Here is a 21482-nt window from a genome sequence, read left to right as displayed (position 1 = left end):
CTCCGCAGTGTGCTCATTCTCAGACACTTATCCAGTACCCATCCAGGGTCTGTCAGGATCAGGGCTTCACAATCTGGCCCTAAGCTCGCCCTGTGTTCCACATACACTTCATGGGATTGGGAACCCCCCGAGATCTGAGATCAGTTTAATAAACACTCAACACTTCTGTTAAGTGCAGAGGCACGAGATTGACTAATAGTATCCTGAGCTTAGGTTGCAGCCCAAGGGGGTAGGCAGGAGGGAGAGAAGGAGCTTCAGTCTAGTAATAGTAGGGCCCTTAGAGAAGGCAGTTATACTTTAGTCATTGATATTCCCTGCATCTACCATCTAAACAAGCTCACAGCATCAGCTAAATGTTGAATTAATATGAAGGAAATGTTTTTAATTGTACTTGGTGACAAAAATTGTTTGCATACCACATTAATGTTTTAAAGGCTTTCATTTCTCTTTTTGATTCCCTACCCCACTTCCCCAAGATCAGATCTTGAGGCAGATATCAGAGCAATTCAGGTAGTGAAACTGCAGTCATCTTTGACACTTTCTTCTTTAAGTTACCTACCAGCTGGTCAGCTGTCTTAAGATTACTTCTTCCACATCATTTCTTTTCATTCCATGGCAAGCACTACCTGGGATAATGGAAGCATCCTCCTAACTGGCCTTACTGCCTCTAGTCTATTCCCACTCTAGTCCTTCCTGAAAATGACTAAGTGGATTTTCCTAATGTGTTTCTTTGTTGATTACTCTTCAGCAGCTCTCCACTCCTGACCAAATTAAGTTCAGGCTCTCATCAGTGTGGACACAGCTCACCTTCCAGCTTTCCTACTTCCTTCCTTTATATATGCAATGCCTTGTGCTTTCCTGACTCAAGCAACAGAGACCATTTTCCCTGTTCCTGTCTCATCTATTAAAATCCTAGTTATTCTTCACAGCCTGGCTCAGGCAGGACTGGGTATAACAAAGGACAGGAGCTTTTGAATTAGAGGCAGAGTGCTCTCACCTGAATATAGAGATCATCATCCTCACAGGAAGTCATGGTATAAAGCAAGTAACATTTGTTAATGATCTTGGCACAGTTATCTTTCCCTCCCATCCAATCAGCGTTCACTGAACCAGCGTACCTTCAAACACATTCTGAAGTTCACACAAATTATAGTTTATGTAAAAATTTATTTGACGAAAATGTAGAAAAAGTGATACTATTACATATGATACAGTTGCAAGAATCTAAATGAAAAGTGTGGGTTTTATTCAATTGCACAGTTTGCTAGTGTACCTTCTGGGTAGTGTGATGCTTAATAAATAGGAGTGAGGGGCAGAGGATTTGGATAAGCTAGAAGCAGGGTGATTTTGTCAGAATTGTAAACTTGAGTTGGCCCCCACACTGCTGGGGAATGTGGAATGTTTAGCTCTGAGATGTTAACCAAGAAAGCAGAAATATAACAAAGCCAAAATGTGCAGCCCTGCCTACAAAATACTCCATATCCAGTTTAATCAGGAGTTTCTTGGTCTTTTATTAACTTGGTCCTAAAGAGGAATTAAAGTCCTACACAAGTAAATCTTCAGTTTGCCATTCCCTGAAGTATAAAGGAGATGAAGCTAGGCTGATTACTTTATCTCTACTTTGCTGGCAGAGAGGCCCCTTCTGCCCAATATTTCTTAATAACTGCTCAGTTATTGATGGCTAGTGGTCTTCGTGATAGGACTTCTCTGAATAAGACTGAATTCTACCACATTCATTCCTGGTCATTATTGGAATAAGCTATCTGCTCCTCAGAGAACAATTTTAGAATGAAAGGAACATGTAGAAGAGCATAACATCAAGGATCTATCCAGAAAATATCGGGGTGATTATTATGATTATTTCCCAAGCATTCTCAAGCCGACTGCTCAGAGGACGTTTGTTCTGCATGGTGGAGTGTGGGAAAGAGCCAAGATGATTAGGTTATTCTGTCTATGGTTTACGACTTCCCACAAAGCCAGCCCCCTCCCCCTGGCTTTTTTTTTTTTATTTTTGCTCTCGATGGAAAATCCCTACCCATATTTTAATGTGATGGTCCCTGGCTATGTGTCGTGTGACCAACAGTGGCCCAGAAGGTATATATTCTTTGGCCTTTTAAGTTGACCCATGACTAGATACTGGAGTTGTTTTTGAAAAGTGTAGGGTTGTCTATTCTCCCAGGAACCAAATGCCCTCAGTCTTAAGAGAGTATGCTCACTGTGAAATACCCTGCCTACCTTATGAATAAATGCAACTTAAGGATAAAAATAGAGCTGAAAAAGCTGGTGCCATTTGAAAAAAGGAAGGAATTAGATTTAACTGGTGCTCAAAGCTTCTCTGATACAAAATATTTGGTCATATATTCATAATTTGCTTGACATTTCCAGCAAAGCGAAGATTCAATAGCAAAAGAAACTTCTTACAAGAGAAGAGAAAGACACGGAGCTCTGGAGTTTCTGTTGGAACAAGACTCTTCTGTTTTGGTTATATACAGTTAAGTTCGTTTAGTGTCTGATCCAGTGTCTGATGTAAGCCCACATTCTCTTCTTTGGCCTGGGCAAGTTTTTCTGGTGAGGATTAAGAGTGGGGGAAAAATAAATTAATAAGCATCTTTGTTAAGGAGAAAAAAGTTTCTAAACTCCACAGTCAGAGTGAAAGTCATAGCAGAGAAGGTACTTTACATTTTAATTATAGCAGAATACCATGGAATAATAGAGATCAAGTATCAAATATGGGAGTCAGGGTTGCAAGATAAAATACAGAGTCTTCAATTAAATTTGAATTTCAAGTAAACAACAAATACTTTTTTAGGACAGGTATATCCCAAATGTTGAGATATACTTATGCCAAAAAATTACTCACTGCCTATCTGAAATTCAAATTTAACTGGGTGTCCTGTTTTCATTTGTTAAATCTGGCAATCTAGAGTTAGAACACCTGGACTTAAACCCCAGTTGTGCCACTGAAATACGCCATTTAACCTTGTTAAATCTCAGTTTCCCCATCTGTCAAGGATAACAACAGCAATATGGGGCATGGGGATTACCATAAGGAACAAACAAGAGGCGCTTCAGAACTTAGGAAGTGCTGCAAACATAAGACTTTAGTCCTAGATATGGGAAACAGCACATTTCCCCCCTAGTGCTAGTTAATTAGTCTTTGTTAGGAAATCATAATCCTGAAACCCATTCTTCCTTTGGGGGTTTTGGGAATGGCCATTGAAATTCCAGGCATAACTGTGTTGTTGTGTCTGTGTGTCCACAGCCATGTAGTCAAACCCTAGATAAATGCAGCATGACTGAAAATCTAAGTCAGACTACAGGTGAGTTATTAAGTGATAAAATAAATTTTCAAAACCTGAAAAAGTAAGATGCCATTTAGAGCTAGGCACAACAGCGACCAAGATGGAACTGGTTTGCAGTGAGTGATGGCCGATAAGAGACTAGGCCAAGAATCATTAAAATACTGCAGGAAAGCAAATGCCTCATAAACTGTGATAGGATCAGCTTGGAAATTTTCAGAAAGAAAAAAAAAAATGACTGCAAAGACGGCAGTCTTTCAACTAGAATTGCTGACCCTTTCATCTGAGGAGGCACTTAAAAACATCAAGTTGCTATGATCGGGCGGATTCTGTCAGAGAAAAGAAGAGTGAGTGACCTGGACCTGACTAATGTGGATGGACAGTGCCCACCCCATGTAAGCCAGTTTCTCCATGGTCTCACCTAATCCTCACTGACGGAGCCACCACTTTTGTTTTGCAGAAAAGCTAAGCAGCTTGTGCAAGGTCCCACAGGGCTGAGATTCAAACCCAGGTTTCCCCACTACAAATCCTGACCACACTCCACCTTGCCACTTGGATTCCCTGGCATCTACTTTGTATTAGAGCTGAGATAAAAAAAAAAAAAAATCTTTCCCTTAATGTATCAATTGCCCTCAAGAAGTATGACAGGCCCATAGACCATCAAGGGTGGTAGTAGGTCCTGATAGCCCAAATCTCTCCGTAAATGAAGTTCCACTTAGGTGCTTAGTTAGGTAGAATGACTGGATAAGCAGGGCTGCAGTTATTTCAAAGGGTGGAGGCCACATACATCTGGAAAAATCCCAGGAACAAATATATAGAGTGAGCAAACAAAAAACACCCACCGCTTCATAGTCTAACCTTTCCACAGTCATAAGTATGGCAGTGTGTGAGGGGAGTGGTTTATGCAAAAGTTCAGGGTGGATGATAGGAAACCAGGGAGAGGCTAAGGGTGAAAGGGTGTGAATAGTTTAAGGGAGATGGATTTTAGAGGGAAGAACATAAAGAACTGGGACAGAAGTTCCCACCTGAATAAAATCATAGGATGAGGAATAATAAGCTCTGGTGACAAAAAAATTGTTAATCTAATTGGAGATCTTCATGCTGCTCCCAGGTTCAAGAGGCAGTCTAAAAGACATGCGTGGACATCAAAATGGCAGTGTTTCTGGAATGATTTATGGTGGTGGTGGGGGGGTGCAGGGGAAAAGTGGATAAAATATTTAAAATTTGGATTCTTGTGGAACAATCTATGAGCTTTCGGTCACTACAGGCATGATCTCTTAATACCCACAGGCTAACTTTAAGAGTTCTCACCAAACCAAAGCAAGGTTCCTGATTCGAGTTAAGTATGAGGAGATAGATGTTAGCATCTCAGCCAACTTTGGAACTTGGGAATGAACTCTGTCTGGCTTTCCAGCAGCTTCCACCCCCTTTCCCTGCTAATGGGATGTGCTTTCATCCCTTGTGTAGTTGTTTTCTAAGGGCAGGGGCTAGAGGTGAGGCTCACTGGTGAACTTCCTCCCAGGATCAGGGGCTGGGTAGATGTTCCATGAACAGTGAAGACACAGGGAACCCCAGACACCATTCTCAGGGTGTAACACAGAGAAAACAAATGCGAAAAGGAAGAATAAGGAGACCAGAATGCCATTGCCGCTTTGTGAATCCGTAGGTCAAACCCCATTCAAGAGGAGCCTCTTTTTAGACACAAGCCTGCCGGTTTTTGCAAGTTCTGCTGACTCTATCAAGCTGCTTAAGAGGCTGGGTAAGTCTCCATTCAAAAACAATTTCTATTTAAGGAAAAACTGCTATTGGCATGCAGATATAGTTAGCTAGCACATATTTGAGAGCTCCTGCCAAATTGGCTTTTGTTTCCATATAGGCAGAAAGAATCACGTGGGCATCATTTTCCTTTTGAAATGAGCTCTTCATGTGAACCACCCACTCTCTGTTGTAGCCATGGTCAAGGGAACCAACAGCTACGGCTCAAAAGCGGCAAGGGAAGAAAATGAAAATGAGGGCCTGGGCATGAGGAGCGCCTGTCTTTATTTCAGTCACACAGTCACAGACACAGCAGAGGAAGGCTTGAAAGACCAAACCAGGAGGCAGGAAACGAGCTTCTAGAAGCCCACGGGAAGTGCAGGCACCACAGTGAGGAGGCCAACTTCGGTATTGCTAGGACAGAGGGCAGCACCCCAGCTACCTCTCACAGAGAGGTCATGTCGTTGAGAGCATGGTCCAGTTCCTCGCTGATAGCTTTGTACTTGAGCTTCTGAGCGTATAGCTCGTCTAGAGGGCGGAGGTCCCCAGGGAGAGAGTTCGGAAAAAGAGGTACAGGGAACAGAACGTGAGGGTCGGAATGGAGTGCCAGATGAACAACGAGAGGAAGAAAACAAAAGTGAGAAAACAAAGCATGAACTAGAAGAAAGTTGTGTCCTATGTAAAACAAATGAGGAAGCAAAAGATCAATGGAGTGGTTTCTAAGTGGCTTGAGGCTCTGCAGGGGATTAGCCACGATGAATCTTTAAAAGAAAGGGGGACTAGACATGGACACAGCTTCTACCCCCAACCTCCCGCCCCAGGTTATTTCTGACTTGCAGTGATGTCACCCAGTCCAAAGGTTATACTTTGGAATGCGATATTTTCCCTTATATGGAAACCTCACCTCCCAAACCAAACACTGGGACACATGGTCTGAGGAACAAGTTTGGCACCCTTTCTGGGTGAGACAGATAATTTTAGGAGATTTTGTTTGAATCCCAAGATGCTAGAATTTCCCAGTTTATTTTATGACGAACACAGGACAGAATTCTTTTTCTTTTTTTTTTTTTTAAGTGGGAACTCTTCAAGAGATTCTGGGATATGTGGGCACCAGACTTTCAGACTGGAGTCTTTATTCAGTCTCTACATTCTCTGTATTTTCATTTTTCTCATACTGTGATAAGCTCTGAGTTCTCTGGGAGAGAGCTTCTGTAAAAATGTAAGGCATTTTAAAAATGCAAGGCGTCTCTCAGGAATGAGCAAATTGAAGGACATTCTAAAGACTTTTAAAACAAAATCAGCCATATTTGGGTCTCTGTATTCACACGTGGAGCCAATTAAGCAGAGAGCTTTTACTTCTGGAAAAATGGCAACCCAGGTCTACATTTGACTTGCACTGTCCTGTTCCAGTGCCCCAGACCTCCAGATGTGCCATCACTCTGTACTTAACTTTCCTAGGATGAACAAAGCCCAACTCAGCTCCTCCAGAGACTCCTCCCAACTGTCAGCAGATTGTCACGAAGGGGGAGGCAGAGCAAACGTAATTAGATGGTAGTTTCGTACCTTCCAGGTCATCAATTGTCTTTTCCAGTTTTGCAACCGTTCTCTCTGCAAATTCTGCACGGGTCTCAGCCTAGAAGAAAAGAAAGGAGTCACTATGATTGCTTCAAGACCCAGCCGAGAGAGAAACCTGAACTAGCTGGGTGTGATCGCGCTCACCTCTTTCAGTTTGTCGGACAAAAGTTTGATTTCTTCTTCATATTTATCCTCCTTTTCAGAATACTGTGGGAGAAACCAAAACAGTACTTTAAAAAAAAAAGGGGCGGGGGCAAAAAAAAAAAAGCATAGAAGAATGTAGGTTCTCTGTTCCTTGGAGAAAAGCATGTGCATGAAGCACTATGAACACTTCTAAGAAGCAAAGTGGAGGGAGCACCTTTCCAGATAGAAGCAATGTGCACAGAACTCAAGAGAATCTGCAGAGGAGCCCTCTGGGGTGGGACTGAGCTGAAGGCCTGGGCTGGATTAACTTGAGATGGATCTGTGATCAAGACGGAGCAGATGGTTGAATGGAAATGATGCCACGTGGAGCCCTCCACAGTTGGCCTGATTGATGTTTCCCACCCCGCTTCCCACCATCGTTCTCAAACGCGTTCTGTGCACTCTCCAATCTCCCAGCCTTAGCGCCCCCCCCCCCCAGCAGCATGGGATGTTCCTTTCCCCATTGACTACCTGCCAGAAAGGATTTTTGTCTTGCAAGGTTCGACTCAGATTGGTATCAGCTAGCCTTTACAGCTGCTTGCTAGGTGCCAGATATCCTCAATCCCATTTTACAGATGAGTAGAAGCGTCAGAGAGGTTAAGTAGTTTGTTTAGGGTCACATGGCTATGAAGTGACCACACCATGACTGACCGGAACCTGACTCTGGAATTTGAGCTCCTGGCCTCCATCGTGCTTTACAGCCCTTTTAAACATCACGTCCTCATGACACATTCCCCAACTTTCCAAGGTCCCTCTGTTGAAGTCTCAAAGCACTTTATTACTGGGTCAGTCTCTTCTACTCAACTACACTCTGAGCCCTTGCAGAGCAGAAGCCATATTATCACTGTAACATCTACCCCTTGGCCTAGGACAGCATTTACCATGCCCACAGGAGCTAATGTGGCATGCACAGGTGATAAGCCACGTTCGCTCATCAAATATCCTCGATTCCCTGTTAATACTAATGACATAGCTCTAAACAAGACAGATACAGTCCCTGTCCTTAAAACTTACCATCGAGCAAGGAAGGCAGGTAATTAATTATGACAAATGTGATCATGATAGGAAAAGAAGTAGGCGGGGCTATACAGCTGAGAAGCCCCTAACCTAGATGTTCAATGCAACTGGAGGGCACTAGGAGGTGGGGAGAGTGAGGAATCGAGGAGAATGGCGAATTCACAGGGCAGGCTACGGAAGAGTGTGTGCATTGTTCCTAACATGGTTCTCTCTGGTAATGACTGCTTTGGGAACTATTTCAACCTAAAAAGCCCAATTCCGCCTCTTCTATCTGCTGCTCGATCTTTCAGAGTGTATTTTATGGAGGATCCAGGGGATTCATCTGAGAGTGAGGCTCTGTATACAGTTAGGCTCAGATCTCCTTAAGAGGAGCCTGACCAGGTACAAATCTCATTCCCTCTCTGCCCTCCTCGAAGGCAGAGATAAAAGATGGTGCAAAGACCCCACTGAAGAAGGAACTCTAGCCGCTGGACCTCTCTTTTTTTGTTGGGGGAAAAACCTTGCTGCTGGGCACTAAAGCCACTGTTAACAAATATAGGTCAGATCCCCGACACCCTGGGCATATACTCCCAGGCACCATGGGGAAGAAAAGTAAGTCCAGCAAATCACCAGCGCAAGCCAACCACCAACCTTTTCAGATGCAGCCTCGAGTGACTTCAGATTGTTAGTGACATTCTTGAGCTCTTCTTCCAGGTCACCACATTTTCTGTGCAGAGACAAAGGAAATTTATGTCCTGTCCCCCCTTAGAGCAGGCAATTCCCCTGAAAGCTTTCAAAAAGAGGAATCCACGCTGCCTAGGGCCCCCGGAAGGAATGCGGGGGAAAAATGTTAACGGCTTCCTTCTGAGCTGTAGTGCTGTGCACTTATCCAAACCCTATCGTGTCTGGCAAAGGCACAGCAGGCCGAGGAGTATTTGGAAGGTTCGTAAAGCACTCCTGGGCTCTCGCCAAGGGTGAGGCAACAGGGCCTTGTGAAATCTATGATTGATGAGGCTGCCTCCGGAAGGTGTAAGAATGAAACGGGGCGCAGGAGGTTGGGAGACAATCAGTTTGCACCCGACACTCCAGGAGGCAAGCTCTGAACGGATTTGCGAAACTGGATCCTCTCTCTCAGCACCGCGGGATGCTCCTCGGAGCTGGATTCCTCACCCGAGGCCAAGGGGGAGAGGCTTTTTGTGTGTTCGGAGCTTGCGGGACTGTGGTCAAGCTTCTCACCTCCCACCCCCCACAAACACCCAGGAATGAGTCACAGGCAAACAATGACATCAAGAACAAGGCAGAAACGCTGACAGAGAAGCCTGCCTTCCGCAGGTAAGTGTTCTCTTAAGAAGGCGCAGCCTCCTGAGATATCCTCTCTGGGAAAACGGGACTTCCGGGCTTCTCTGCTATGGTCTGTCTCACGTCTACTTCCCAACACCTCTGTGGGAAGAGCGAACATGTAGGCAGCGCTTCCCAGTGCAGAAAGAACAAAAAGACTCTCAGCCATGGAGGCAAGGAGGAAGGGCTGAGCTATGAGTCCCAGAAGCCCATTCCACTTGAGCAGAGGCCTTAAAGAGTCAGGGTCAATTCTCTACACGACCAACTCCCCCCAACTTGGCCCCAGGAGCCAAGCTGGGCCCCCTCTCGGTCCCGCTCTGCCACTCACAGTTCAGACACCTCGGCACGCTCCTCGGCCCTCTCCAGCTCGCCTTCCAGGATGACCAATTTACGAGCCACCTGCAGACAGAAAGGATCTACTGAGACCCCAACAACCATGTCTAGTAGGATGCCTCCCCCCCCGACCCTTGTAGATGGCAAGGCCTTGCCCAGACCATCCGCGAGGACGTGGGCCCCAGGAATGAGGCAGAGGGGAGGGGAAGCCGACCACCGAGGCCAGCAGAAGAGCGACTGACCTTTCATGGTCTGAAGACCCATGATTCCCAATTTTAGCCAAAACACCCAGCTACGGGACATAAAAGTGATCTGATCATTTGGTCTCCTAAGTTAGACAAGTGCCACAGAATTCCCCAGGCCTTCCTGGCATCGTGGAAGATATGGTTTCCTAGCCAAGTGGCCGTCTCTGGAAGAACAGATGGGGACGCAGAAGGACAGCTGAACTAACCAAAAGCTTCCTTTAGGCAGCCCCAGGGCCCTCCCTATCACAGATCCATTTCCTCCCCACTTCCTGCTGCTGCCCTCCGCCAGCCCCACTGACCTCCTCATATTTGCGGTCGGCCTCCTCGGCGATGTGCTTGGCCTCTTTGAGCTGCATCTCCTGAATCTCCATCTTCTCCTCATCTTTCATGGCCCGGTTTTCTATCACCTTCATTCCTCTGCAAGGAGCAGCCTCGTCATTACCTCCACACACCGATTACGGCTCATCATACACCTCCACACGTCTGCTCATCCAAACTCCTCTCCAAGAACCATGCTCCAAAGAGGAAATTGTAGAGCAGTTCTCATTCACTTCCCCTTTGCCTCAAACTTCACAACTGCCCTATGAGGTACACCATCCCCACTTTACAGACGAAGAAATGGAAGCACAGAGAGGCCAAGTAACTTGCTCAAGGTTGTGTAGCTCGTAAGTGGCAGAGCTGGGGTTCAAACCCTGGTGATCTGGCTCCAGGGCCCATGCTCCCATCCTATACGGCCTCTCACTGACCAGTAACCAGTACTTGTACACCAACAGTTACCACAGTGTGATGGAGGTCGGGGCCAGCCTGGCTGTGGGAATGATGTATTCTACTGCACTGGGGGTGGAGCTGTGTATGTGTCCTGGGAGGCTTTCCAGAAGAGAACACAGGGAACCACAGGAGGGTTTCAGAAACAGGAGGGAACAGAAACCAGAAAGACGAAGGGACTGCCGTGGGAAGACCAGGTAAGAGACAGGTATGCACAAGGTGAGGGGTGAGGAGGAGCTGAACTGGATAGGTCTAGTTTGGAAAGGACAAGTGTCCGGGGTGGGGGGGGGGGGAATGACTGGATATCTACAGCACAGCTGGCCTACCCCGGCCTACACTGCTTGGAACGCCCTAGGTAAGACCAGATAGCTCCCAAGAGGCCAACCCAGGATAACGTATTGATGTGTGTCATGTCTGCCCAGGGTGGAGGACCCTACATGTCTTGTTGCTTAATAAATATGTCACTGGCGTTCGTAGCTCACTGCAAGACACCTTCACATCCGTACAAAGCCTTAACCTCAGCACCCGAGCAAGCTTGGGGAACTTTCGCAGCACCGGAGAGATCCAAGTGACTTGCCCAACGTGAAGTAAGCGGCCGTGGAAGGACTTGAATCTAGATTCTCCAGTTCCCAAGTAGAGAATTCTTTCTACCAAAACTAGCGGTCTCCCAATAAGGGCGTCGCTAAAGGCCTCCGGTGATACGACACAAAGAAGTGAGGGGCCTTCCCAGGCTCTCTGGGTTTGGTGAGGTCCTGGAGGTGAGACGTCTGGCCAGCCCGGTCTGCCCGTGAACATGGGCAGCAGCTAATCCAGGCACAGCCATGAGCAACTTGTGACTGGGTCCCTCACACTTCCTGGTGGCTGAAGCAGAGCCTCTGCTGGGCTGTGGCCCCCCCATGGCACAGGCTGTTCTACACTGCACCGGAAGAAATTTCCCGAAGGGGCAACAGGCGAAGTCCATCTCCAGGGTTGGTTTTTAATCTCACAACAGCACAATCAGAAATTAATCCTTTGGAGGACTTCATACCAGGAAACCATGGCGGACGGGTGAAACAAGTGTCCTGGTGTGATCGTGGGATAGATACACAATGACCACTGGCCTGGCCCACACCATCACCGCACAAGGAGCCCATTTACCACCACACAGAGACGGCTGCTTCTGTGAATGACACAATCTGCCCTCAGTCCTCCAGAGCCTGCGCCAAAGCATGAATTGTCCTGCGCCGGAGGACGGAGCATCCTGCTGGAGGCCCAGATGCGGAGTGCATGCCACCGAGGTGAGGAGCGCTGTCAGTTTCAAGTCTGTTAATGGTGCTGGTTTGCACGTGTCCCCGACATACAGTTGTCACTGACCAGCAGGCTTAACGATCGTCTGTGCAAATGGTCCATTCCAAGTTTTCATCTCCCACCCTCCTCTCCCATCCCCCAGGAACTTGGTATCGTGAGAACACCAGCGAGATGCAGAGTGGCTCTCAGAGGACCTGCAAAGCAGCCTTCTGCAAACTGGTGGCCAGTGACAAGTCATACTCACAGGCTTACATCTACCCATTTTTACATTTTTCTCTGCCAGTTGGGAGTTCTCCTTCAGTCGCACCCCGGCTCTGGGAGGTCAGCCGCACAGCACCACCCCCACTTCTGAGAAGCACACACTGATGCCGCCAGGTCATCCTTACCTCTCGCTCTCATCGGCAGCCTTTTCTGCCTCCTCCAGCTTCTGCAGGGCTGTGGCCAGTCGCTCCTGAGCCCTGTCCAGCTCCTCCTCAACAAGCTGGATGCGTCGATTGAGAGCTGCCACATCCCCTTCGGCCTGGGGAGGTCAGAGGTGCAGCCGGCTTAAGAAGTGAAAGGCCAGCCCAGCATCCCCAACTCACATGGCATTCTTCCTTCCATTAACACACTTCCCCCTCTCCCCCTGCCCGACAGAGCCCACCCGGGAATGCAGGCAGTAAGGAATTCACACTCTCATCTGGAGAATGTGAATTTTCCATTGGTTCTTCCCCCGAAAACGTCCGGGAACATCCACCGCTCAATGACAAAGGTGTGTATCCCAGTACAGGACAGGCAGTCAAGTCAACACGGTCGAGTGCCAAGCACACTGCATGCTGGGAGAAGACAGTGCTGGCCTCTCTGGGATTCCTAGAGGGTAAGGCCACCAGTGCCCTGGCTCACCCTGGCATATAGAAAGCTCTGCTCCCAGTCACCTAAATGATAAGATAAATGTAAGAGTATGGAAGCCTCAGTTAAATGTTGGCCGCACAACGTGGGGAAGGGGGGGCAGCACCCGTCAGAACACCGCCCTGAGAGGATGGGACAAAAATATCTAAGTGAGGAAAGGAAAGAAAACGTGGTTACAGGCACGGAAGGGATGTCTGAATGGTGATACTGGCTTTTCAAGGTATTTGCACCTACAAGGAAGACAATATGGCGGTGTACATGAAAGCAGGAACTTTGGGCTCAAAAAGCGCTCGGTCAGAATCCCTGTTTTGCCAATTTGTAGCCGCGTGGCACCGGGCAGGCTGCTTCACTGCTCTGGGCCTCCCCATTCCAGCCCCAGCACCGTGAAGACTGTAACTGAGGGTGTGGCATTGCACCTGGCATGCGGGAAGCCCCATGATTTCACCTCATTTAATCCTCTGGTATTTTATGATGGGGAAATGGAAAGGTCCAGCTAGGGGCAGTGGTTCTGTCCAGTGTCAACAGAACTGGCCTCAGGAAACCCAGCCCATGGCTCTTCCCTGGCTGAGTCTGTACCCTGCTGAGTCTTGTGGAGGCTTTGAGAAATACGGAAGAGTTGGTGAAATTTGACTCAACCGAGGGAAGACGTATAAAGCTACACTGGCTTCTTCCTATCAAGTCAATCTCTGAATTGGGGAAGGCCATAAAAATTAGTAGGAAACCGCTTCCTCCCCTCCCCCCAACCCCCTGAATTTATACAGCAAAAAAGTGGAGTAGAAGAATGAGGCCAGAGATGCTGAAAAACAGAGACTCAGGAAACTGTGCTCAGCTCCAGAGTCTTAGCAGCAGATGGAGGGAAAACTCCCACAGGTGTTTCTGATCGCAACTTCCTCTGAAACACCAATTTGGAGACTACATTAAAACCACCGATGAACTATTTTAAGAAACTCACCCACTCCTTCTAATGAGTGGGTGCCTTTTATTCTTTTTAATAACGTGAATTTTAACTCCTTCAGCAACAGGGGCAGGAATTGATCCCCCCCTCCCCCAATAGTTAGTACATTAGCAAAACTGCATAACCAACACCATGACCTAATTCTGGAACATCTTCATCACCCCCCCAAAGTAACCCCATCCCCATTAGCAGTCAAGGTATTGAGTTTTAAGATCATACAAAGGTGCTTTATTCATGAGTTGTCTTTAAAAAACGAAAGTGGACTTTCCTTCTGTGGGGAATTCTGAATCCTGATAACCATGCTTTTGGCACATTTTCAACTGTCTGGAATTGAAAGAACGCTTATATACACGACTATAGACGTGCATACATATATATGTATTTTTGAAAAACTGCTAGTCACTGCTAGTCATTTTGGGCTCCACCCCTTCCTGCAATCAAAGCCTCTACACTCTACAAAGGATTTCCCTTATAAGGTAAAAGAGGCTTGCTAGATACATGTGGCAAAGGAACAGGAAGATGTCGGTTAATCACACAAAAATCTAAACGAAACCAGCTGTCGGGAGGCAGACCCAGAAGTCTGCCACACGCCGGCTCTTGGCTTTCTCCACAAGAGACTTGAGAAAGGTCCCCCCCGCCCTCCCCCCCGGGCTCAGTTCCTTTCCCCGAGTACTTTCTTCAGACTTCCCCATCCTGACCAAGAGGAGAATGCTTTGAAAAGCAAACTTTTTAAGAAATCCACAACTTTCCAAAAACATCTTTCCTCCCAACTGGACGGTCCTACTCCTAAGTCTTGGCTCAAGGCTGAGGGCCATATTTAAGCAGAAGTAATTGTTCTCCAGCGAGATGACTTGGGATGAGATCAGAGGGAGGGTTCTGCCGGTTCCTTGTGTGAAAGAGGCCAAACCAGCTACTGTTTGAGGCTTGCACCAGGTTTCTGAGGCCTCTTCACGCCAGAGCAACCCTAGTGGAAGACTAAATGCTTCCACTCAGGCCAACACTGGGACGGTGTGGGGCTCTTCTCCAGACTTGTCAACACCTTGGGCATCTTTTCCATTTCTGGGGTCCCCACCCTCAGCCTCAACACTCCAGCTTTCCCCGGGCCCTGGGCTTCCACCCTCTCCAACTTTCTTGCACACCTAGGGCTCTTCTCCCAGCAAACTCTTATTCTATAATAATGACTGCTCGACTTCCATTTTGAAGCCTACCCCACGGGGGTGGGGGGGCTGCTCCCCTGTCCTGCTCCCACAACAGAACACTGAACCCCTCTGCAATGCTATCCAGCCTTATTTGTACCCCTCACACCCATCAGACTGTGAGCTCTTCTGAGGTGACTGGGAGGGGAGGAAAAACAGCCCAGGAATTGAGCACCTACTATGTGCCCTTACTCCCCGGACCCTCCCAGCTATCCTAGGGGGTCTGCATTATGGTCACGGCTGCTTTACAGATGGGGAGACACGCTGCTAGGGGGTTAAGTACCAAGTGGTAGGAGATGGCGTTAGAATCCGGATCTCTCCCCAGCCCCAGGGGTTGCCACCATCTGTCCTGCCTCGAGGGGCAGTCCGAGGACTGAGGGAGGGCGAAGAGGGCCCTCCTCCGTCGGCCCCATTATGTGTCTCAGGCCCCGCAGCATGGAGCGGAGGCACACCGAACCACCTTGGGTCGAGGGCCCTGAGCTAACATTCCTAAGTTCTTTTGGAGAAAGGCGGGGTCCCGCGGCCGTCGCTCGCCGGTCGCTCCCGAAGGGACCAGCTGGGGAGGGAAAGGCCGGCGGCTCCGGGCTGAACTTCCGCCCCCCGCCAGGGGCGGACACGTCGCCGCCGCGCCCCTGGGAACAGCTGGGAAAGTTCAGCTGGAGCCGGGAAGCCGCGTAAGAGGGGAGAAAGTGCGACGCCCCCCGCCCCCCCGCCCCCAGAGTCCGAGTTGGCTAGTCCAACCCCAGACAATGGAAGCTCAATGTTTCCACTCTCACTTCCCGCTCCAAGGTCCAGTCGCCGGCCCCCACCCCACCCCCCGCCCAGCACCCCGGCGCCAGCCCAGAGTCAGATGGCAGTGCGGCGCCCCCCACAACCTCCTCCCCACTCCAGGATCGTGCGTCCTCCTCGGCCCCATCCCCCCATTACCCGCTCGGCCGACCACGCCCGATCCGGATGCGGCGCCCCCTCCCCCGTCCCAGGCTGGGGAAGGAGGATGACCGCGGAGAAAGGGGGGTCTCAGCAGCCCGCCCGGGGGAGGGGGCTGCGGGTCCGCGATCCGGGTGCCGCCAGGCCAGAGGGCGCGAAGGCGGGCTAACAGGGGGCGGGGGGGGTGGGGTGGAGAAGCGGGTAGCGGCCGCCGAGGGCGGGCGGGGAGCGCGGGAAGCGGGCGGCGCGGGGAGAAGGGGAGAAAGGAGCGCGCCCTGGGCCGGGGGATGCCGGGGCGCGGGGCCAGGGCGCGGGCTCTCACTTTCTCGCGCCGCTCGCGCTCGCCGTCCAGCTCCCGCTGCAGGCCCTGCGCGCGGTCCTCCGCCTCGTCCGCCTGCTGCTGCAGGGCCTGGATCTTGCGTTTCACCGCCTCCAGGGAGTTGAGGCCGGCCATGGCGCGGAGGCGCGGAGGCGCACGCAGCGGGCGGCGGGCAGCGGCTGGCGCTCGGCTCGGCTCGGCTCCGGCGAAAGCTGCACCAGCCGCGCCCCGGCCCCCGAGCCTTTGCTTGCGCCGGGGCCGCCCCCGCCTCTCCCCGCCCCCGGCCCGGCCGCCGTCGGGGCGATGAGGTCACCGGGCCCGGCCGCCGACGTCAGCACCGCTGGGGGAGGGCCTGACGTCGACACCGCTGGCCACAGCTGTTGGAAAGTGCCCCTTTTCGGGACTTATTTGGAGAAAGCGCCGGGAGGCACCGCCTTCTCCTCTTCCTCCTCCTCTTCCTCCGGCGCTGCCCGCCCGCCCGCCCGGCCCCGGGGCTCCCGCCCGCCCGACCCCGGGGCTCCCGCCTGGCCCAGCCGCGGGCGCCCCCATTACTGCGCACGTACGTCGGAGGCTTTCTTCTCCGTCAGCTCCAGCTTCTCCTGGGCGTCTTTCAGGTTCTCGGAGTATTTATCCAGCTCATCCTCCGTCCCCTTCAGCTTCTTCTGGAGGTGTGTCAGCTCCTCTTCCACCTGGGCACAAATAGGGGGACCTGTCAGCCTGGGGACCACGTACCCGTGGCGGAGGGGCGTCTCCCACATTCACAAGAGTCCTCTGTCTCTCCGGGCCTCAGTTGCCTCATCTGCAAAACAGGGATAACGATACTGTGCACCACTCAAATGCTACCTGTTAATATGATTTGCACCTTCTTCCCATCTCTTGGGACCAGCTGTGTGTGCTTATCTTTTGGGGGGTCCTGGATACTCTTTCAGAATCGATTACAGCTTTTGGGAAACAAGTCCCGACACACTTCCCAGAAACACACGTTCAGTTTTGCATCCCAGTTTCAGGGGTGCGGACTGCTGGTGATCCCGAGTTAAGTAGAAATAGGAGTCTCATACTCTGGGCCCAGATCTCCCCCAAACCCCAGGCTGTCCCTCTCTAGTCCTGCCTCCTGCACTGGCAGCTACAAAAACTTTCTAAATGTATGTTTGCCCTCCTCCTGCCTAAAACTGCCCTGGCTCCCCATTGCCCAAGAGATTGGTTCTCCGACTTTCCCACAAAATACTCTGAAAGGTTGGGGCACCTGGGGGGGCTCAGTAGGTTAAGCCTCAGATTCTTGATTTTGGCTCAGGTCATGACCTCAGGATGGTGAGATTGAGCCCCTAGTTCGGCTGGTCCTGGGTATAGAGCCTGCTTAAGATTCTCTCTCTCCCTGTACCTCTGTCCCTTGCCCCCACCCCCGCCCCATGCTCTCTCTCTCTCTCTCTCTCTCAAAAAAATAAAATGAAATACTGTGAAGGCCCACCCCATTCCTGTACTTGGGGGGCTTGGCTAGAAGAGAGATACCCCTCAAAGACCACTTTCTTTGAAGGCTAAGGTTAAATCTTTAAAATTACTGCACATCTGGCTTATGTTCATTTTAATAAAAATGTCCCCCACGTTCCCAAGTTTTCAGTTCTCTTTGTTTATCCTGGGAGCCTTGCCCCTCTCTTGGCCCTCCCAGCTTGAAAAGCTCAGATCTATGGGATACAAACCACAAACCCCTTCACCTGTCCATCTCCATCGCGCTCCACCACACCAGTCAAGAGTCAGTTCAGGAAGCCTTCTCTGTCACCTCCAGGCTGCACCTCCCTCCCCTGTCCTGAACTCTGGTCCTCTGGTCAGTCCAGCTCATGCTTTGATCTGACTTCTGTCTCTGGTAGTTTGACACTGTGGTCCAGTCCGTGTTCCCAGGGTGGGCAAGCAGCCCTCCCTGGGCCCTGCTTCATCCTCCTGCTTCCTCTTCCCAGTAGGAAGCCCAGAGAGGTGGAGTGACTTTCTCCAGGTCACCCAGCACAGGATTTGAACCCACTTCTGAACAGGCCCTTATGCCAGGCCTGCTTTCCTACGTCCCTTTCTGACTTCCTTCTTTTCTTTAACATCCGGAAGAAGGTATGTTATTAGAGCTGATGTGGCTTCTAGGTCAAGCTCTGAGTCTGATCTGGGTTACACACTCACCCCTGAGATGATGTGTAAAATGTGCCAGATGCTTTGTGTGTGTATGTGTGTGTGTGTGCGCGTGTCTGTGCGAATTCTTTTTTTTTTTTTTTTTTTAAGGTCTGTTTATTTATTTGAGAGAGAACGCGCGCACAAGCGGGAGGGGCAGAGGGAGAAGGAGAGAGAATTCAAAGCAGATTCCACACTGAGTGCAGAGCCCGACATGGGGCTCGATCTCGGGACCCTGAGAACACAACCTGAGCCAAAACCAAGAGTCTGACGCTTAACCAACTGTACGCCACCCCCCGTCCCCCGTGCAAATTCTTAAAAGGTCTCCTGTCCCATCTTCAAGGCCACTGAGTGTCCTACTGCTGAGCTAGGGAATGGGGAGGGGAGTGGGGCTCAGAGGAGGAGGAGGGTGACAGCAGCTCAGGCCTATTTCAGGCTCCACAGGGCCTGATCTTGACCTTCAGGCAATAAGCCTAGATGCCTGGCTCCAAATCCCAGCTGTATGACCCCTGTCCCCTTTTGTGGCTTCAGTCTTCTCATCTGCAAAATGGAAGCCTTGTCGTGGTGGTCTCTGAGTGCCCCAGCAGCTGCTGTGAAACTTCTGCCTTGACTGAGAAAATGATCCAGTTTCCTTAAAGACAGGTCAGCGTGACCCAGCATTCACCTGACTTCCTTCTGGAAGGATCTGTGGGGTGCAGCATTTACTAGGTGCCAACTATATGCCCAGCACAGCGCTCTCTTAACATGACAGAGTGAGAGCAAGTTCTGCAGCTTTGGGCTCATGCAGGTATGAAGATGGTTAGGTTTTTCATGACATCTTCCAGCAAGGTTTGGACAACAATTGGTCGGGACTGGGGTCGGGGGCTATGAAGCATTTAGAAAGTGCCAGGCACACGACACATACAACCCTCGTCAGACTGATTCCAAAGCTGGTTCGGTTGACTTCTAGGTTATGCATGCCCACTGCCCACCCGCTTCCCACTGACCTTCCACACCCAGCACCAGTACCCCTCCCCTTGGGAAGCCCACCCTGCTGCCCCGGGCAGAGCCTCACCACCCCCTTGGGCCCTCCCAGTCCCTGTCCCCGCCTCCAGCCCAGCCCTCTCCGTGTCTGGCTCTGTGTCTCCCAGCCTGACTCCTCTGGAGTTGGGCCGGGCTGAGGTCACCCTGAGCCAAGTCCCAGCATCACCCAGCATGGGACTAGGCCCAGTGCTCACCAAGGAAGTCCAGGGGAGGTTTGCAGAATGAATCAATGACACACCCAACGCTTCAGTGGTTGGAGCCAGGTAGGAAAAATCAGTAAGACTGACACAAATCGGGTTCCTTTCCCTCTGCCCGATTTCTAAGCACAAAGTGTGTGCTGGTGTGTATGACACCTTGCTGAGGAGGGTAGCCTTGCCCTGGCTCTGTATGGTCTCTGGCAAGTCCCTTCCTTCTCTGGGCCTCAGTTTCCCTGCTGTAAAATGGCTGGGAAGGTCAGGGAGTGCACACCTTAGTCCCTGTAAATGGGGCCTTAGGACAGGGCTGAGGCAGGATGTGGGGTCAAAGTCCAGTTGTGGCGGATGTCACTGCCCTGGGAGGGGAGTGGGCAGGAAGCTGGGAGGGCTGGGCCTCCCGATCCTGTTCCCACACTGGACAAACAGGGCCTAGAACTGAGACTTTGCTGCAGGGTCCCCAAGGGGCAGGCTGGCCCCGGGACCCACACTCTGGCCTCATGAAGTGTAAGGCACTCCAGGTAAGGCAAGTCCCTCATTGCCTCCTGCCTCCGTTCCTAGGTGGGACAGGCCATCGGCCCCTTGAGAATGTGGCCTCTGCTTTGGGCCTCTGGAATCTTGGGTTCCACACCTGGCCATTAGGAGGGGGGCCCGTGCCCCCATGTCACAGAAGAACACTAAGGGTTCAGAAAGGGGCAGCAATGTGTCCTGAGTCAAAGTTAGAAGAAGATCCAGCCTGGATTCAAGCACAAGTCCACCCAGTGGGTGGCTTCATGGAAAACCAAGAACAGAATGAAAATCCAGCTGGAGGCCAGAAAACCTGTCCCTGCCTTTTTGGCCAGACCGATGGCTGAAGGCTTTGAGAAGCCTTCCCTTTTGAATGTGTGTTGCCTTGGGAGAGTATGCTGTATCAGTCACTCACACCTTAGTGAAAATTAGAGCCATAAACTTGTTTTGCTCTGAATCCCTAGCCGAGCCTCTCATGGCAAGGGCTAAATAAAGGATGGAAGTGGGCAGCTCAGGGCCAGCACAAGACGGGTGTCTGTGTTTGCCAGGGAGGAAGGAGGAAGGGAGTGTGGCAGGGAGTGCTGGGGTGGGGCTGGCCTCTGAGAATGTGTCACAGGTTCTTAGGGAAGCCCCGGGATACTGGGGGATGGGGAGGCCCACAGAGGAAGTAGGGCGTAGGGCAGTGCAGGAAATAATCCTGCATTTATTGAGTGCTTACTCCGTGCCAGGCACCAGGACAAGGGCTCCACCTGCAGTCACCTCTAATCCTTCCATGGTGTCACTTTCCTGTCTCAAACCTGGGGCCACTGAGGCACAGGCCTTTGTTCCCCGGCGCTCAGTGACCCAGCTGTGGACAGAGCCAGTCTGAGCTCAGAGCCTGTCCTTTTTACCTTCCAAGCTGGCCTGGTGTGTGGGCTGAGCAGGGCTCGGCACGGAGTGTTGCTGTCCTGGGCGGCTCCCCGGGGCTTATCTGAGACCCTGATGCTTCTGAGGGCTGGGTGGTTAACCCCAGCGGTGCGGCTGAGTCCTGTGGGGGGCAGGGTGCTACGGAGAGAGCAGCACCCCCTGCCCTCCTCCCACTGGCTGATCTGGCCACCCAGACCCAGACAGCTGACTTCTGCTCTGCTCCAAAGCATGGCCTTGGGACTGCCCAGCCCAGGCCTCTGCCCACCAGCTGCATTAGCCCCCTGGTGTGCCCTAGTGCCGGAGCCTTCTGCGAAGCTTGTCTCCAGAGCTCTAGGTCCAAGGCCTCTGCCTGCCACTGGCACCCCCACCTGTCCCCTCTGGGCTCCAGCAGGGACGGCGGGGGAACCTGAGACATGCAGAGATGCACTGCGATCCTCAGGTTCACCCCCAAATCTCCAGCTGCCCCAGGCCTGACTCTCACCCAGCTACCCTGGCACACACCCACACTCGGCCACCCTTCCTGCACAGTCCCACCTGGGTGTGTCCTGGCACGGGGACAGGGTGACCCTCACTCACGCACAGCTCGGCACTGCCACCCTCACCACTACACACGCGCGTGTGCACACGTAGCCGGGCGCCGCCACCCTCA

General features: G+C 51.1%; 1 protein-coding gene across 4 annotated transcripts in view; it reads right to left on the bottom strand.

Annotated features, from left to right (window-relative positions):
- Positions 1-1147: 1147 nt before the first annotated feature.
- The window catches only part of TPM4 (tropomyosin 4), a 21274-nt gene continuing 939 nt past the window's right edge, over positions 1148-21482 (bottom strand). Inside the window, exons 2-9 of one of the 4 annotated variants that reach the window (XM_032412303.1) lie at positions 16625-16750; positions 12163-12296; positions 10024-10141; positions 9475-9545; positions 8460-8535; positions 6774-6836; positions 6618-6687; positions 1148-2565 (exon numbers count right to left, since the gene is read on the bottom strand). In XM_032412303.1, the coding sequence (XP_032268194.1) occupies positions 2483-2565; positions 6618-6687; positions 6774-6836; positions 8460-8535; positions 9475-9545; positions 10024-10141; positions 12163-12296; positions 16625-16750 (741 nt within the window). In that variant the 3' untranslated portion in view covers positions 1148-2482. Of the gene's footprint in view, positions 2566-5320; positions 5583-6617; positions 6688-6773; positions 6837-8459; positions 8536-9474; positions 9546-10023; positions 10142-12162; positions 12297-16064; positions 16445-16624; positions 16751-21482 lie in introns of those variants that run through there. The other 3 variants (XM_032412305.1, XM_032412304.1, XM_032412307.1) reach the window with 3 other exon arrangements.

The sequence above is a fragment of the Phoca vitulina genome, unplaced genomic scaffold, assembly GCF_004348235.1.
Source record: "Phoca vitulina isolate PV1807 unplaced genomic scaffold, GSC_HSeal_1.0 scaffold13, whole genome shotgun sequence".
NCBI classification, from domain to species: domain Eukaryota; kingdom Metazoa; phylum Chordata; class Mammalia; order Carnivora; family Phocidae; genus Phoca; species Phoca vitulina.
The sequence above is the reverse complement of the archived record's forward strand: the minus strand, read 5'-3'. Positions and strand labels throughout refer to the sequence as shown.